The following is a 17,303-nucleotide window of genomic DNA, read 5'->3' as shown; positions in this document are numbered from 1 at the left end:
TGAAAGGTTAGAGCTGTAATGGAAACTGTGGTTTTGGAGTTTATCATTTAATAAGAAAATTGCGAATACGAAGAATACTGAAAATCCTTGAAACGAGACAAAAGAGACCCGACAAAACACTAATCTTACTGTCATATACATAAATACTAATCTATTGCTCGTGTGATGTATTGGAGATGATAAATTTTTTTTTAGATATGCAATGGTAATATATTGTTATATTTACTTGTTGATGTGCGTTAACATGCACAAAATATTATAATATTTTGTAAAACATATAACTATTGTTGTTTTAGTCATCATTTGTTGTTATTGTAGTCATTATTGTAGTATTTGTGGTGCTGTTTTCATACAAAAGCACACTTATAAACAGTATTATGATAAAACAAAGTTTTAAATAAAATTTTTCAAACTTACTGTAGTAACTTAATCTCTTTTAAAATTTTATTTTTAGCTAGTTGATCTGTACCACTCTTATTACTTACATTTAACATTGAAAAAGAGAATAGGTAATAATTCAATCTCTCTGAAAACCCAATTCTATCTTTGTTAGTTGATATGCAATTCTTTACGTTAGTTACATTTAACACTGAAAAATGATATGCGAGTAATAAATAATAGAATAAAAAAATTATTTTTATAAATATGTCAAAGAAAAATCTAAGATATCAATTTTAAGCAGAAAAAAAATCCAATTAGACCTCATGTTTATGCTCAAAAACCCAACTACAAACCAATCTCATTAAACCTCAAGCCTACCTCCCAACAACCACATGTCAAATTAAAAATTTGTAAGTGTCAAAGCAAAAGTTCTTTGAGACTTCCTTTAAATGTAACAAACCTTTTTTATTATTCGTAATTTTCAATGTAAAAAGCTTGCGTGAGATTATTTATTAGCTTAAATAAGGCGTTCACATGCATGTAAGTGCTTCTTTTTTTTTTTCATAATCAAGTTGATTTAGTGATCTAAAATGCATGCAAGTGTTTTATTTATTTTTTTCATAATCAAGTTGATTTAGTGATTTCTCTAGTTTATGTCCATAAACTTTCGATGATAAAATAGACTTAAAATGGGATATTTCAATAATGTCAAATTTTATGTGTGTTTAGGAAGAAATATATTTTTTAACTGTTGAATGAAGTAAAAAACTTTATAAACACTAATTTTGAAAATTTTATGAGATTCGTGTACCTTTATATGACTATTATAAAAAAAAATATTGACAGATAAGTGAACTCATATTTTGGATTTACTTGATTTTTATTTATTTGGTTATCAAGAATTTTTCTTTTGTATTATTAATAAATTTATAAAATAAAATTAGCAGAGTAATTAACCGTTAAACCTCTCATAAAATAATTGACTCTTGAATTTAGACTTTATAATTGATTTCCTCTTTCAGGCAATATTTTTGAGGCTTCCTTTAGATATAGTTATAAATTTTCTCATGAGAAACATTACTTTTCAAAGACAGACATTTGGAGTGAGGTTTTTAAACTTTATATGCATGGCAGGGACCAATTGAAAGCAATGCACACTTCCCCAACACCTACTTCCTTTAAATTGTAAAGTGTGGAGCACTTTACATTGTCAAGTGTCAAGCAAAAAAGCCCAAAAACGGTTTCCTTTAAATATAGTTATAGATATATATGGGCACTGAGAGGGGAACAAACTTCTAAGAAGTTGGTCAAAAGAATGAAAAGAAAATACCGTCTTTTTGGTGCAAAAGAATATACTCATTCTCATATGATGCCAGAAACTCGAAGGGAAGAGAGGACCACAAATATAATCCAAAGCAACATGAAGAATACACTGGTAACCCAGGCCCAAATCCTAGGGCCTCCGAGCTCCGCCCCCAGTGTCAGGCGCCTAATCACCAATACCAAAATACAGCCTACAGAGGTGGAGAAGAATACAAGCAGAGAGAAGCTGAGTCCCCCTGCATTTTGTATCCGCAATGGTTCTCTATATGCTATGAAATTGTATGCAGTATCAATCAGCCACGGAATGCCAATGCCCACATAAATATTCACTGAATTGCTGCAAAAGGATAAACAACAAAATATAAGCGGAGAGTTTTCCACAAGCCTAGAATGTGAGACATATTATTTATCCAATAACTAGTCACCACATCAAGCAACCCAATAGTTTACCTTTACACAAAAGTGGTGGAGCCATTCTAATTGCTCTTAAGTCTTAATTCTTAGAGTAAGACATGAAGGCAACTTCGTTGCTCTTAATTCAGGCATAGGGAGGTTTGTTGCTCTTAATTTTGGCATAGGGAAGAATCATAGTTTGACACCTAAATCAACTAAGTTATGTCATTATAGGATATGTACTAAATCATAGTGTGAAATTAAAAAGTCTCATGGTAACAGCTTCTTAGGAAACTAAATCAATTATGTTATTATAGGAAACTACTCGCAGAAAGATTTAGACCTCTAGATCATGACCTAGAGTTAAAAGATAAGATTGTATGAGATATACCTGCAAGTAATGTTTGCTATAGCAGAGTCAGCTGTTATCTGACGTTCAGCAGCAATCTTACTTGCTACTAAATCTGGCCATGAAGTGCCAGCAGCTAATGCTGTAAACGCTATGACATAAGCATTTATCCCTGAAACAAAATATGGAATAAGAAAATGAAAAATTCACAAAATATGGCATGCACAACGGTGCAAATCTTTTTTGGCAAGGAAGAAAAACCTGTGACACAGCTTATAAGATCCGTCAGCTCTGTTACAATGTAAGCTATCCCACTGATGAAAAGTAGAGAGCAAATGAAGGCAATCCATCCATGAGCAATTTGATAAGGAGGCACAATGGCAAACAGAACTCTCCAGGGTGCAAGTAGTGACTGCCAAACAATACTTGCTAGCCGAAGATGGATGTTGTTCAGTTTTCTTGATTCAGGGCTTTCCAACTGTTTAAGGAACTAGATATTATTCACCACGTTTATTGGTTTATTGCTATGCTTAGATAAGGGGGAGAGGCACAAGTTTAATGAAATTATATCCCAGTGGAGGTTCAGTTATAACCACAAGGCCACATGATGGAAAAACAGTTGAATTAAAGAAAAAGTAAAGCATACAACTATACCTAGCATAAGCTGCAAGAAATTTTGAAGTACAAATTCAAACAATGGTAGAACTTAAATTATCACATAAGAACTAAAAAGGATTCTATGTTACTTTATAAAATACATACTGTGAGTGCATCCAGGAATTGTGTTTTCCAAAGTTCAAGCACATGAGGATCTTCTAAATCGATCTCCTTCTGAAAGGGTCTAGTCGAGGTTTCGACTAAATCTTCGATTGTGGACACCTTTTGATAAGAAGAGCCTGCATGATTGACCTTTTTGGTATTAGTACTGATTAATCCATCCACCAACTTAACCTACTGAAACTCAAAATTAACACAAATACTTATAGCTTACCTCCTAACCCTGGTACTCATTAGATAAGGAAAGACTAATTAATTTGAATTACATAAAGTAGCCTAAAACATGTATACACTAAAGTCCAACCAGAAACTTCTATTTCCATGTCTCCCCTATGACTTCATCATTCTATAATTCCATATGTCATCAATTATAGTACTGAAAAGAATGCATGTCATTCTGAATAATACTTTTGATGAGCTATCCACTTAAGCAAGTCATAGCTCCTTCATGATAAGTAATATTAATGTTGTAGATATGGTTCCACTTCACATTACGTTTCTCACTGAAAGAATGCTAGGGAGATCATAGTCAATGAATTACCAGTGACCTTAATAAAATTAAAATGTCAACAAGAGTAGACGAAAATGATACCTGCCCCAATTTCTGAATGAAAGGAAAAGATATCAACAGTGTCCTTCCCTTCATTTTCTTCAACTGGAAGTATCTCAGAGTATCCATCACAGGCATCACCCTCATGTTTAACTGAGGCAACCTCTGCTGGCACCCAGTCCTCAGGCCTCTCAGTTCTCTCTCTTCAAAGGTACAGAAGAAATCAGAAGCATTACAGTGTAAGAAACCTTGATAAGGGGACAAAGAGAAGAAGAAGAGCATACATGGGCAGAGATATATAAGGCCAACGTTTGTCTTGAGCATATGCATGAGTCAGCAGTAGTCCGTACATCAGTACTGTCAATAAGGCCTCCCAAAGCGTAACCACTTTTGGTGTCCATACCTACAACATGAATTAAAACCTATCCATGACCAAGTTCTACATAGATGTGAGCCATAATCGTAATAAGTCATGCATCAATAATGCATTTAAATGTTAATTCCATACAATGCAATAGTGAAGTAAACACAATTTATGCGAAATGAAAGCAAATTTATTAAACATCTTCATTTAAAATCAAAGAACTCAAGAGTAAAAAGGCTGTATGAGAAGTCTTCTCACTATAACTTGGGTAAAGATGTTCAGCTAACAGCATAAATATCCCTATGAAATACAAATCATGAAGCTTTACCTGAGAAGTTACTTGAAGTTACCTCTAAAATTATGTACAGCCAAGCATAAGCCCAAAAGGACCAAAAGAGCTCCACTAGCCAAACACCTATATCAGATATTTTTTTCAACTCTCCAGCTTTTGGAACTACAACACAGACAGCATGGATGGGGAAAAGGTCGAATGCAGCCGAACCAACAAGAGTTCCTGGACCTAAACCTGTAAATCAAAGTACGCTGACTGATATCAATGACAGGTAAATGAGAAATAATCTCCATTCATGTGGTTCAGTAAGATAAGCAAGAATGCCTATATCCAATTGTGAAATATTTTCTAATTATTGAAAAGAAAAAAAGAGCATTTGACAGAACAAACCTCCAGCATACAGATCCCCAATGTTTCGAATGGCATCAATAGTAGCTAAAGATATTTGAGGGAAGCTAGTCCCAAAGGCAAGCAAAGTAATGTCTGCAATAGTATAATTCCACACCTTTTCTTGTCTATAAATTTCAGTATTAGTGACAGGATCTATCTCTACAACTGTACGTGTGTGTTTCACAACATTCTCCATTGATCGGAAGAAACGAGCAGTTATGGCTGACAACCCAATGAAGCAATAAGCAAGGCCAAGAAAATACAGGAAGGCTCGTAACCCATTCCCAAGCAGAGTTTCACCATAAAAAAGCAAAAAACTTTCACATTTTTCATCTTCCAAAATACTGGAAATCCCCAACATGCTGTCATCAGCAGCTTGCTTACGTACTAAGACCATTTTAATCAGCCTCCCTTCACTGTTCAAACATCAGCATCTGCTCACCACAACATGACTGATGATTAAAAAAGTTAAATCATAAATTTGAACTACTGAATACTAAACATATGTAAAACATTAAACAGAAAAGCAGAAAGAAAACATGTAATCCAATTCCACAAACCACTTAGACCAGAAAGCTCACTAAAACTTCTTTCCATACAAATATGACTCTGACAAAAAGCAAACCCAAATTCCTAAATCAAAGAAACGAGAATCAAAGCTAGATTAAAACTGAAAGAACATTCCAAAAAAAAGCAACCGACATAAAGAAATCAAAATCCAAACTTATATTAGTATAAATCTGGAAAGTCAGAAGAACCAATCACGGCCACGAGTTCCGTCCAAAAGAAAAAGCTCAAAGATTTGAAAAAGATGAATCAGAATTCGTAAGATAGATGCAGTTAGAGCTTACCAGTAAAGACACGTAGGATCGCCCGAGCTCTCCACCGACAAAGGCGGAGCCCCGGCGACGGCTGGTGATGCTTCCAACTTCAGTGAAGGAATAAAACAAAAAGTTAGAAATAAAGACCGGAGGGCGTAGGGAGTTTTAGAAAATGTGGTTGAGAGTTGAGAAATTTTTACTGAAGACATCCGCAAACGTGCATGGCCTCTGTGTATTTGCTTTCCAGTTTGAAATCGGTACTTCCTTGGTTGGACTTTTAATGATTTTTCACGGGAAAAGAAACAACTGTGGCCCTTTTGTTTCCGTTTACGATTTGTAGTCAACAATTAAGAAGGGTGTTCCATTTTTGTACTCAGATCAAAAACGACAAATCACGTGGTGGGATGTCCTGTTTTTTGCTTTCGCGGATTAAAAAACATCATTATTTGTGCTTAAAAATTCTTTTATTATAGACGCAATATTTTCATGTTCAAATTGATGGGGACCGAAATTGTATTATTAGAGTATATTATTATGATATACTAAGGGTTTAGCAATTGGTAAGTCGGAAGAGTCACGTGATAATTAAGTAATCTGGCGTACTTAACTGCGGATGCAAGATATTTCCCTATATAAAACGATTTATTAATGTAAATCTCTATCAAGCACTTGGCCACTTGGGGTAAATCTCTATCATGCACCTGTAAGCCTCGATGGTGAAGGATACAAATCTTGAGAGCATAGCCATCGTGCAGTTATGGAGGTCTGGGTTGAGCATATACCCAACTTTCAAAAAGTTTTTTTAATCTTTTAATATTTTAAAGAAAAGCTTTAATAAGGGTGTAGACTTTTTATTGCGGTTAATGGTTGCCACCTCAAAGAGCCATATGGAGGGGCCTTATTGTTTGCTATTGCCATTGATGGGAATGGTGAATGGTGACTCATGACCTTGGTTTTTGAACTTGATTAATACTGCCATTGGAGACTTTAACAAACCATTAACAGTGATGAATAATGAGCAAAAGGTAAACCCTAAACGCTTACTATTATTTTACATTTAATTAGTTAATTTTAATTACTTATTAATTGTTACTTATTCTTATACAGCAAGACATAGATAATATAATCACAGAGATAATGTCCTATGCTACTCAAAGAAAGTGTGTTAGGCACGTTTACAACAATTTTAGACAAAGGTTTTTGGGATTGGATATGACGGTGAACTTCTGAAAAGCTGTAAAAGCATACAATCAATGGGATTAGAATGAAGTCGTGATGAAGATTAAAGTTGAAAATGTAGAGGCATACAATTGATTGATGGAAAAACTACTCACATTGTGGGTAAGACACACTTTTGACCAAAATGTGAAGAGTGACCATGTGACCAACAACATGGCCGAGAGTTTCAACCACTAGATTAGGCTTGTGAAGAGTAAACTCATTTTGGTTTTGTTTGAAGAAATCAAAGTCAAGATAATGAAGGGGTTTTATAATCAATATAAGAAGGCTTGCACATGGGAAGGGCAAATTACACCCAAAATTAAGAAAAAGTTGGTTTTTGCCAAGTACAGTGGCAAGTTTTGTAAGGTTATGCCTACCTTGGATTTTGAGTTTATTATGTTTCAAGGTGGCAAGACACATGTTGTCAGCTTGGGGATGAGTAGGGTAATTTGTCCATATGGTGTTTGAAATATTGCAAGTAAGGATGTCTCAACATATTTCATGTATACACTAATTGATTGCATATTCCAGGGTTTATTAACTTGAGTTTGATTGCATTTTAGGTATTCCTTGCAAGCATACAACAGCCTGCATAGGTCACATCGGAGGTACGTTACAGCAATATTGTGACAATTACTACTCTAAGGAGAAGTTCATGTTGGTAAACAATAAGTACATTCACCCCATATTTGACATCACCATGGCTGAGTTAAGAGGGTAGATAGATCTAGTGGAGCCTCCACTACTCCATCATATGCCTGGCAGGCCCAAGAAAGACAAAAGAAAGGAACTCCAAGAAAAGCCAATTGAACATGGCAATGCTAGAAGGAATAGCACTATTAGATGCACCTTATACTCCTCACTTGGTCATAATAGAAAGACTTGTCCTAAAATTCTCGTGCAACTAAATAGAAAGGTAATATACATTAATCGTAGAATTTAATATATTACATTAAATATGCAATTTAATACATCTAATACATTTTTTACGTTTTAAATTATAATAAAATACCTTGCTTCGGTTTTCATCAAGAGCTACTACTAGGTCTTCATTAAAAGCTGTTGCATCAAGAACTTCAAAACGACTTACTAATGTGCAAAGAAGACCTGTTGCTATTGTTGCTTAAAGACTTGGTCGTGGTGCTCATGATGGTCCTAGATCTATCCCTACCCATGGTGATGCAAGAAGGCCTCCATTTGCTGGCTTTGTTGCCCTTATTGCCTCTGCTATCCCTACCTTGGTAATGAATTCTGATGGTGCTAAAGGGACATAAACAAGTGTCTTTCATGTTGTTGATATGTAAATGTTAATCTCATATAATGTTCTGAAGTTTTTTGTGGTATTTAGATGGATGGAGGGAAAGTCAATTAAGAATGAATGCTTTGTAACTTTTTGTCTTTTTTTGTTAGCCATTATTTGAAAATTAAGAATAGATACTTGACTTTGATGTTGGACCCATTGGTAGTGGTCCAAATTCTTTTGTAAGCTTAATTTTGTAAAGCTTGTGGTCTTTATGTGCACAAAGATTTAGAGAAAATAATTGTCCTTATATGCACAAGAGACCTGATACGATTATTGTATAAGATATATATTGAAAATCAATGCAAAGATTATATAACTTATTTGTAAAAAAAGCCTTTGCGTTAACTCTTATATCACTTGTTATGTTCAAGTTTATTTTGATTAATTCAAGACAATTAACATCATAAGACAAAAAACTCAAGATATTGAAATGCTTTGCTATCTTTATATCCATTCAATATTTCAACAATTTACAATAACTTTTGCATTCAATATTTCAATAACTTCCAACAACTTTTATAAAACAAAATGATATTTAACAGCATCGGATTCTTCCTATTTTTTCAATCCATCCCATCTCTTTGGAGCATTTTATCAAACAACATTCGAAAAGCCCTTTAACCTTCATTTTCTCTTCCTTTCCTCCCACATTTCGCCCCTACTTTGAATCAATTCAAGAACCATAAATGGATGTTATGAAAGAGTTAGAGATTATTTTGCAGTTTTTGTTTTTTTGAGTTACCACACCCACTAACTCTTCCATGACATCCATTTATGGTTCTTGAAATAAAAGTTGTCTAGCAAGATTACAAACAACAAAACCTTGAAGGGTAGAAGCCATCTCTGGTTCTTGAAATGATTTTTCTCCTCCATTACTTTCATCATTTCTTCTTTTGTAGAGTGTCAAAAATAAGAAGAAATCTTCAGCATTTTAACAACAACTCTAGAGTTTTAGCTTATCGTCTATGGTTTTTGAAATAATCTTTTTCCTCAATTAGTTTAATCATTTCTTCTTTTGTGAGGTGCCAAAAATCAGCAAGAAATTTAGAGCATTTCAACAAAAATTTTGGATTTTTACCTTCCGGTTTGGGGGATTTCTTAATTTCAACAAGAACACTGAAGGAAAGATAGAGTTATCCTAAAATTCATCAAATAAACGGAAACTGATAACAAAACTTCTGTGTCTAACGAAAGATATGTTTTGGAGACAGATTGTCCATTTCGGATACTAATAAACCCACGTGAAATTATGCTTAAAAATTAGGGGAGTCAATATTTGATATTGATGTGGTTACTTAATTTAAAGATGGAACCCATTTTGTTCATCTGCCGCTGCAGATCTGATTGCCTTTTGTCATGCAAATCTTCTTTAAAACTTGATCATGTAAGATGCCAATGATTTTTGTATATTTAATTCAGATATTAAAGCCGGAACAAAAATTATACAAGGATGAAAATATGATCGGACTTACCTCCTTGCGTAAGCCCGTAGATTTCATATCCATAACAATCGTGCGCCATGAGGAAGTCTAATGCAAAATTTCAGTCCTCAAGCCTCCAAGGTTTCCTCATGCTAACTTTTGTGCCAGACGAAGCAATTGGCTTAAGAAAGATTTTGGTTAGCCAACAACAGTGGGCAGCTTACCAGTAATCTTCACAAGAACATGCTCCCTCTCTAAAATGGTGAAACCTATTGCAGTCTCTAATAACAATCTCTCGGGCAAACACCTTAGATATCATTTTTATTGCAACATGACAATCAAGACATATCCTAAGGTTCTTGATGATGCGAATAGGAATACCTGGACTTGTCTTTAAGAAGCAAAAGGCAATAGCTATCTTTTCACTATGAAGGGATAGTGCCAACTCCTTTCCTTCCTCATCCAAATCAAGCAAAACCTCCTTGGTGTTTCCCACATAACCCTCCAACTTCAATCTCTTCATAATCTCATCAAGCATCATGTATATCTCTCTGCTCTCTGGAAGAGAATCATCTCCCACAAAAAACTCGTGGAGGACACCTCCCATCTCAACCAAACTACATCCAGGAACCTTCTTAATCCCCCTACCCTCCATGACGTCTCTCACACGCCTTACTTCTGTCCATCTGCCCGTCTTTGCGTACACATTTGAAAGGAGCACATATGCACCACTATTTGTGGGATCTAACTCAATTAACTTCCTGAGTGCAACCTCGCATGTTTCAATGTTCCCACACATCCTGGATCCACTCAACAGGGACCCCCATACGAGCACATCAGGCTCCATAGGCATAGATTTAACCACATTCCATGCTTCATCAATGAGACCAGCTCTTCCATAAAGGTCAACCATGGCACCGAAGTGCTGTATCGAAGGAATGATACCAAACTCCTTGCTCATCCTCCGAAAATACTCCTTTCCGTCGTTCACCAAACCTCCATGTACACAAGCACAAAGTACACCCAAAAATGTTACAGCATTCGGCCTCACCTGTCGTTTTATCATCTCCGAAAACAATTTAAGGCATTCATCACCATGGCCATGCATAGCCAGGCCAGAAATCATAGCACTCCAAGCCAGCACATCTTTATCAGGACCTAAATTACTAAACACATCCCTCGCCTTTTCAATACTCCCACATTTTCCGTACATGTCTATCAAAGAAGTTCCCAAGACAACATCAATTTTTATCCCACATTTGTCAATGTAAGCATGAGCCCATTTCCCATGCTCCAGAGCACCCAAACGCCCACAAGCAGAAAGTACAGCAGACATTGTAAATTCATTTGGCCTAACATCGTTAACTGCCAACATTTGCATTTCACGGAACAAAGCAAGCGCTTCCTTATATTTCCCACACCTCACAAACCCATTTATCAAGCTACTCCAAGATCTCACATTTCTCTCCGGCATTTTATCGAATAAACCCCGTGCTAAATCGATCAACCCCACTTTAACATAGGCATGAATAATTGAATTCCAAGACGCTACGTCAGGTTGGGTGATCTCGTCGAAAGCTTGACGGGAAACAATTAAGTCGCCACAAGATGAGTACATGTTGATGAGTGACGTTTGGACAAATGGGTCTTGGACGAGGCCGAAGAGGATAGTTTGGGCATGGATTTGTTTACCTGAGAGAAGGTGAAATGAGGAATTGAATGATTGCAGGAGGAATGGGAAAGTATGGAAATCAGGTGAAACGCCATGGAAGCGCATACGAATGTAGATGGAGATTGTGGGGAACGTGGGTCTAGCTGTAGCCTGAGCATTGCCTCGTATGAGGGTGTTCCAGATGAAGGATTCAAGGGTCGCGTGTGCAAAATGAAGAGTTGGATGAGTGGGGGAGATGTGCCTTGCAGAAGCTCGCATTGCTTGCTAGGATTTTGCTAGCTTTATGTAGTAGCCTCTTAAAAAAGCAACCGTAAGTTTTGATTTAATTTCAATCATTATCCTAAAATGTGTTTATGCTTGTATTAAAAAAATATATTAGTGCTGGTACAGCTGACTTATCTCATGATTTACTACAATTTCATTCATCAAGACACCTACAACCCTAACAAATTTCAATAAGACAAGACTAATTGGAAAAATTAACCACATAGCACCTTCAAAAATCACATTCCCTCATATTGATTCAATGATTAACCTAGACAGAATGGCGAACTGAATTAGCTTATGTGATAGGTCTGTGCCAGTGAGGGATTGGTCCCAGCTAGTGCTGGATAGCATCAAGATTCAACTAGTCCTTTTGCTACTTAATCATATCCTCTATCCTCTGTCGCCCGTAGAGGGAATGATGTTTCCCAATAATCGAGGGGCCGCCACCAGTCATTAATCAATAGTCGCGGGGCTGCCAAGTCGTCTTATTTACCATAACAAAAAAAACTAAAATCGTCTCTGGCTGGCAATTATCATCATACCACACAACCTATATGCACAACCCACTACATAACTATCCAATTTGGTTACACGGCTCCATTCTTGCTACCACATCTCTACCATGCCTAACTTAACACATCATTCAACGTAGCCAAATCATCAAAGAAATAATTGCATGTCTGCTTGTCAACATAGAGATAATACAACACACAGATTTGCAGCCAATACCATCAGAATGCATTGTGAATGCTAGCTAACAAGAGACGATGAGGCCACAGATAATTTGAAACACCAAGGTGGAAAATCATTTAAGAGCTCTTATAATCAACTCGAACAAGAAATATGCATCCTTTTAATAGCATCTAATAGACTGACACAAACAAAAAATGTAGCTATCGGCAACAAAAACTTGGGTCAAAAATCAACCCAAACATGTCCAAAGATTAGACACCTGAAATAGATAAACAAGGTCCTCAGAACTAATAAACCAAATTGGTAACCGGAGAAAATACTGCACTGATTCTTCACTCTTCCTCCTCCCCCTCATTCTCAGCAATGTTGAAGTAGCGGAGTTCATAAACAGTACGATCCTTGTTGGAAGCAATCACCCGAAGCCAATCCCGGACATTGTGCTTCTTCAAGTACTTCTTAGTCAAGTACTTAAGATACCTAAAAACCAAACACAGCAGAGAAAATAATTCAAACTAATGCTCAACACAACCTTTACAATCAAAATATCATTCTTTCCCCTATATAAGAGGGAATTCCAACAAGCAACTGAAAGTAGACAGAAGGTCTCAGACATCCAAGGAAGGATAAAAGCAGCAGAAGCTCTCAAGCCTGGCGAAGGCGAAAGCTCTCAGGCGGCCACTGCGAATGTTTTGAGAAACAAGCCTTAATAATTGTCACCACTGACCTTATAATTAAAAAAGTTCCACTAGTCCTACAATCCATAACACTAAAAGCGGCAAAAGATAAAAACTAATAAAGTTACTCAAGTAATAAACAAAACGCAATTTCCGAATAAGATTCAATTGAACTCATTTCACATTCAAAAGAGGAAAATTTCAATAACAAAAATGTAAAAGGCAACAGTATCAAGGTCTCAGACATCCAAGGAAGGATAAAAGCAGCAGTAACTCTCAAGCCTGGCGAAGGCGAAAGCTCTTAGGCGGCCACTGCGAATGTTTTGAGAAACAAGCCTTAAAATTAGTCATCATCGACCTTAACCATGAAATTAAAAGAGTTCGAGTATCTTCGCTTAAGAGTAAAATTATTTTTCAGATCTAAAAATGCAGATATACGTAACAGAAAGTGTAACCGCGGATGGGTCATCTTCCAACTAAAAGATTCAAAAACGAAATAAGGAAAAATATCAAACGTACCGCTTAGAAAAGTTGGCGTCAGAGGCGACGGTGATTTTGCTTTTGTCGCGGGTGAGAGTGACGGAGTCGCCGAGAGCACCGGCTTTGCCACCGACCTTGATCCTTTCCTGGAGGAACTTTTCCAGTGAGGCGATGTCCATGATCTTATCCTCCACCGGCTTTGCGCAGTCGATGGTGAACGACGCTCCCTTCTTCTTCCCCTTGGGTCCAGATGGTACTCCGCGACTCATCTTCGCACCACCTAACTGCTTTTCCACCGAGACAAATCAACACAAAGGAGAGGAATCGGGAGAAGAAAGAGAGGAAAGCAAGAGCAGAGAGTCAGAGACTACCTTCGCTGCCTCTACGTTTTGAATATATAAAAATGCATTTAGCAGAGTGAGGGTTAAAGTGGATCTAGGGTTTTGGGGACCTCCAAACGACGTTGTTTTGGAAATAGCTTTTTTTTTTCTTATTTTCCTTTAAATAAAATGAAAATTTGTGGGCCGAGCGATAATAAAACTGAGGGAGCAGTCCCTTAGAAAAAAAACAATTGATGAACGTCGTCGTTTAATGGAAGCGATTTCTCCTGACTTCTAATGCTTGTGCCGTGCTTGGCAACCGAAAAACTTGATTTTGGAAATGAGAGATGGAGGAAGAGCTAAGCGGCGTCGTTCCGTGCTCTTCCCTCGCCGTTGAGTCGGTCATTCGCGTCGGAACGGTAAAGACATCTAAAGCTTGGCTCGACTTTTTCTTTTCTTTTCTTTCATTACCTAACAAACAAACAAAGAAGAATTGAAATCTACTTTCAGGCAGGTGCACTCTGGGGATTTTGTTCAGCCCCATATGACGGTCGTAAAAAAGGTAAAAATTTTCAATAAAAGAAAATTAATGAGCCGTTATCAATTCTTGTTTTTTCGTTGTTGGAATATTCAGTTCCCGCCATTCTGGTTAGCTAAAGCCCTAAAGGTTGAGGCCTCACCTAATAAGGTTAATCGTATTTTAATTTTTCGGTTTATTTGGTGTTCAGGTCTAACTGGCATCGCTCAAGCTTCATATGTGGTAAAGGAAATTTACAAACTTTGGTTGATTACATGATACATATTTGGCCATTGTTTAGTATTTGATCAGCTGTTCTAGGTGTTTTTCTCAATGTCGATTGCTTAATCTCTCAAATTCAATTGCAGACAAAGTCTGTTGGCAAATTCGGCTTCCAATGCGGTAATTACACTTATCTCTCTGATTAATGGGCAACCTGACCTGATTACTGATTAATGAATAACTTGATTTTGGGCTGAGTTTTTAGATAGTAAAATTTGGTACTCCAAGAACAAACTGAATCCTACTTTGGTTGCCAATAAAAAGAATTGGACATAGGTTTCGCTTTTAGGGTATCTTTCCAACTTATTTTGCTGCTTCATGAAGCATCTGCTAGATTTTAAACTATTTCACATTTATATTCAGGACTTGTTGCTGGTGTATTTACCATGACTCGTTGCGGGCTTCAGAGATACCGAAGGCAGAATGACTGGGTTAGTTTATGGACTTCTGAAATAGTTTCCTTTATTTGTGCATATCTGGGAAATCTCTTTTCCTTGAAAGGAGGGCAATTTTGGAGAGGGAACTCTGGATGGGTGAAGGAAATCATAGAACATTTCCATGTATGTGAGAAGAGGGGAGAGAACATAAGTACCCATAATAGTAGCTAGTTGAAGGCAGTTTCCGAGCACATCTTGTATTTGGTTTGCTTCCTGTGAAAAGCTTACTTACACATGATGTGAGGAAAATATGAATATTGCACTTTGGTTTGTCGTACATTGAACTTTTAATTGCTTATATCTTGAGACTTGAGCTTTCTAAAAGTGTCTTCCTATGGTAAAGATGCATCGTGTGGCATAGACAAACAGAGACTAGACAAGATTCAGATTCCTAATAGTGTTTTCCTATGTTTATTGTTGCATATATAAGAGACGTGAAATTTGGTTGTTTACTGTTATAAAGAGGAGTTATCAATCAGTTACTACAAAGAGTAAAACAAGCTCTACGTTTCCTTAATTTTCCTAATACTGGAATTATGATGCATGAACTAGCTTGAAGATTTGGTTACAAGGATCATCAAGCGTTTTTTTTTTTTTTTACTTCAGACAAACTCTTTAATTGCGGGTGCTGTCGCTGGGGCTGCTGTTGCTGCCAGGACAAGAAGCTGGACACAGGTAATTGGGATGGCTTGTCTTGTTTCTGCCTTTAGTGCTGCTGCTGATTTCTCCCGAACAAATTGAACATCTAGCAGTGGAATTCCAAGTTGGGGGAACAAAGTGATCCTGACTTTCTTGCACCAACCATCATCTTTATGGCACCTGTCTGATTTTTTTTTCCCCTTGACCCTGCACATTCCACAGATGTGTTTTCCAAAATCTCTAAATTTCTGATATTCACTGTAGAATAAACTTACACTTTATGTTTTTGGTAGATCACTTAGCTGAGTCATGCAATCGGTAACAGTGAATTGCTTCTTATTTTTAGTCATTTGTAGGATTTTGTTATATCCTGATAGTGAGTAGTTGATTGGCAGAGTCAAATGCTTGTATTTTTTTTCTTTAAGTAAGTGGGTGCAAAATCTCGCCCCTGATACGAATCATTGTCAATGCTACATGTTTCTATTCAATTTAAATGATAAACTAAGGATTCCACTGAACCTTCTAAAGCAGAAATACTGTTTTTAGTTGCCTTCAGTTTCCTTGACTACTAGCTTCAACTTAAGTCTAGTTGAATTTCCATCTCCTATATCGTAACATTCTGCTAGCATCATTTCTGCATTTCGTTCCTCTTTGGACAACATCAATCAGCCGTCTGAAAATAGAATTCAGCCTTTTGGTTCAGCAATCACTTATCATCTATTAGTCAGCGGGTTTCAAACATGTGGAATTTTCAGCTCAGCTTGACTGCAATGGTGCGAGTGGATTATTTATTTATTTATATATTTTCTAAACAATATTGCAATTGGATGACCACTAATATTTTTCTGAACAACTCTGCTCTAGCACAAGGCTTTCATTTACTTCTGGTAAAATCTTTCACGAGATTAGTCATTGTTCGCTCTCGCTGAGCTACTGGATTGGTACTTGGCCTCAGTTTGATTTGTGTGCTAAGAGCGCATCGTTATGGGACATACTTCGTTTTTTGGTTATCCAAACCTCTTGATTCCAGTAATTGTCTCTGGTTATATTTGCCCCAAACTTAGACGTAACCCAGAGGCGTCGACGAATCGTCCATGGATATGGACCATGGACTGTTGTCGAATGGAAGCACCGGCCCATTCCCTGATTGCCATTCATTGTGAAGGACGACCCCACACTGCCATCAGAGAAAGTTATTACGAAATTCTAACCAAGGGAAAAGTTAGACGGTTTGATTAAATGATCTAGTTGAATAGTTTGGTGAACAAGCGGTGTTTATTACCACGTATCGTTTTAAATCTGTCCATCCATTAAGCCTCTTCTTCGTACATGTGAAAAAGAAGAGAGATAAAGCCACTTCCTCACGTTCCAAAAGCCATTTCCACACAAAGTTTTGTTTGGTAGGATCCATGGCGTAGTTAGGTAACCTGTGGTTTGATCTGCTGTGATTATATATAAATGTGGGATTTATTTATGACTATAACTTAAATTACAAATTTGCCTTATTGGGCTGAGTCTCCTTTCACAAGGGGACCACTTTTTGAAACTGGAAGGGTTTATGCCTTTGTAGTCAGAGTTGATTATGATAGTTACCATGCTTAAGTTGATTCTATACTGCAGCTACAAGTTTGTTATATGTGGAGGAGGGGGAGAATCGGCAACTTTGGTCAATTATCTATCCACCAAAACCTTGTCAAAACAAGCCATCTTAAAGCAGATTGAAAATATATAACTACA

General features: G+C 36.8%; 3 protein-coding genes across 4 annotated transcripts; 1 reads left to right on the top strand and 2 right to left on the bottom strand.

Annotated features, from left to right (window-relative positions):
• LOC18613571 lies at positions 1,540 to 11,608 on the bottom strand. Its single transcript, XM_018118140.1, is given in 10 exon segments — positions 1,540 to 2,041; positions 2,489 to 2,618; positions 2,708 to 2,924; positions 3,209 to 3,342; positions 3,816 to 3,976; positions 4,058 to 4,176; positions 4,488 to 4,663; positions 4,820 to 5,248; positions 5,671 to 5,747; positions 9,810 to 11,608. Coding segments are annotated over 10 exon segments (3,525 nt in total). The 5' UTR covers positions 11,594 to 11,608; the 3' UTR covers positions 1,540 to 1,743.
• Positions 12,305 to 13,796, bottom strand: LOC18613569 (60S ribosomal protein L22-2). 2 transcript variants are annotated; one of them, XM_007050873.2, is made up of 3 exons: positions 13,411 to 13,774; positions 13,174 to 13,203; positions 12,305 to 12,694 (listed from the first exon to the last, which is right to left on the bottom strand). In XM_007050873.2, the coding sequence occupies exons 1-3, from the start codon at positions 13,638 to 13,640 to the stop codon at positions 12,550 to 12,552; spliced, it is 405 nt and encodes a 134-aa protein (XP_007050935.2). In that variant the 5' UTR covers positions 13,641 to 13,774; the 3' UTR covers positions 12,305 to 12,549. The 2 variants fall into 2 exon arrangements, with proteins under 2 accessions (XP_007050935.2, XP_007050938.2); XM_007050876.2 differs by lacking the exon at positions 13,174 to 13,203 and having other exon boundaries at positions 13,411 to 13,796.
• Positions 13,948 to 16,084, top strand: LOC18613568 (outer envelope pore protein 16-4, chloroplastic). Its single transcript, XM_018113938.1, has 6 exons — positions 13,948 to 14,110; positions 14,202 to 14,253; positions 14,420 to 14,451; positions 14,577 to 14,610; positions 14,854 to 14,921; positions 15,534 to 16,084. The coding sequence occupies exons 1-6, from the start codon at positions 14,039 to 14,041 to the stop codon at positions 15,666 to 15,668; spliced, it is 393 nt and encodes a 130-aa protein (XP_017969427.1). The 5' UTR covers positions 13,948 to 14,038; the 3' UTR covers positions 15,669 to 16,084.

The sequence above is a fragment of the Theobroma cacao genome, chromosome 1 (genome assembly GCF_000208745.1).
Source record: "Theobroma cacao cultivar B97-61/B2 chromosome 1, Criollo_cocoa_genome_V2, whole genome shotgun sequence".
In the NCBI taxonomy this organism is placed as follows: Eukaryota; Viridiplantae; Streptophyta; class Magnoliopsida; order Malvales; family Malvaceae; genus Theobroma; species Theobroma cacao.
This window is presented reverse-complemented; position numbering and strand designations above follow the sequence as displayed.

Coding starts and splice junctions, on each gene's coding strand:
- LOC18613569 (XM_007050873.2), bottom strand. CDS start 13,640: ATGAGTCGCGGAGTACCATCTGGACCCAAGGGGAAGAAGAAGGGAGCG. Junction 13,204..13,410: donor GACGCCAACTTTTCTAAGCG/GTACGTTTGATA, acceptor AAACATTCGCAG/TGGCCGCCTAAGAGCTTTCG. Junction 12,695..13,173: donor AGAGCTTTCGCCTTCGCCAG/GCTTGAGAGTTA, acceptor TTTGGTTTTTAG/GTATCTTAAGTACTTGACTA.
- LOC18613568 (XM_018113938.1), top strand. CDS start 14,039: ATGGAGGAAGAGCTAAGCGGCGTCGTTCCGTGCTCTTCCCTCGCCGTT. Junction 14,254..14,419: donor ATATGACGGTCGTAAAAAAG/GTAAAAATTTTC, acceptor TTTGGTGTTCAG/GTCTAACTGGCATCGCTCAA. Junction 14,922..15,533: donor ACCGAAGGCAGAATGACTGG/GTTAGTTTATGG, acceptor TTTTTACTTCAG/ACAAACTCTTTAATTGCGGG.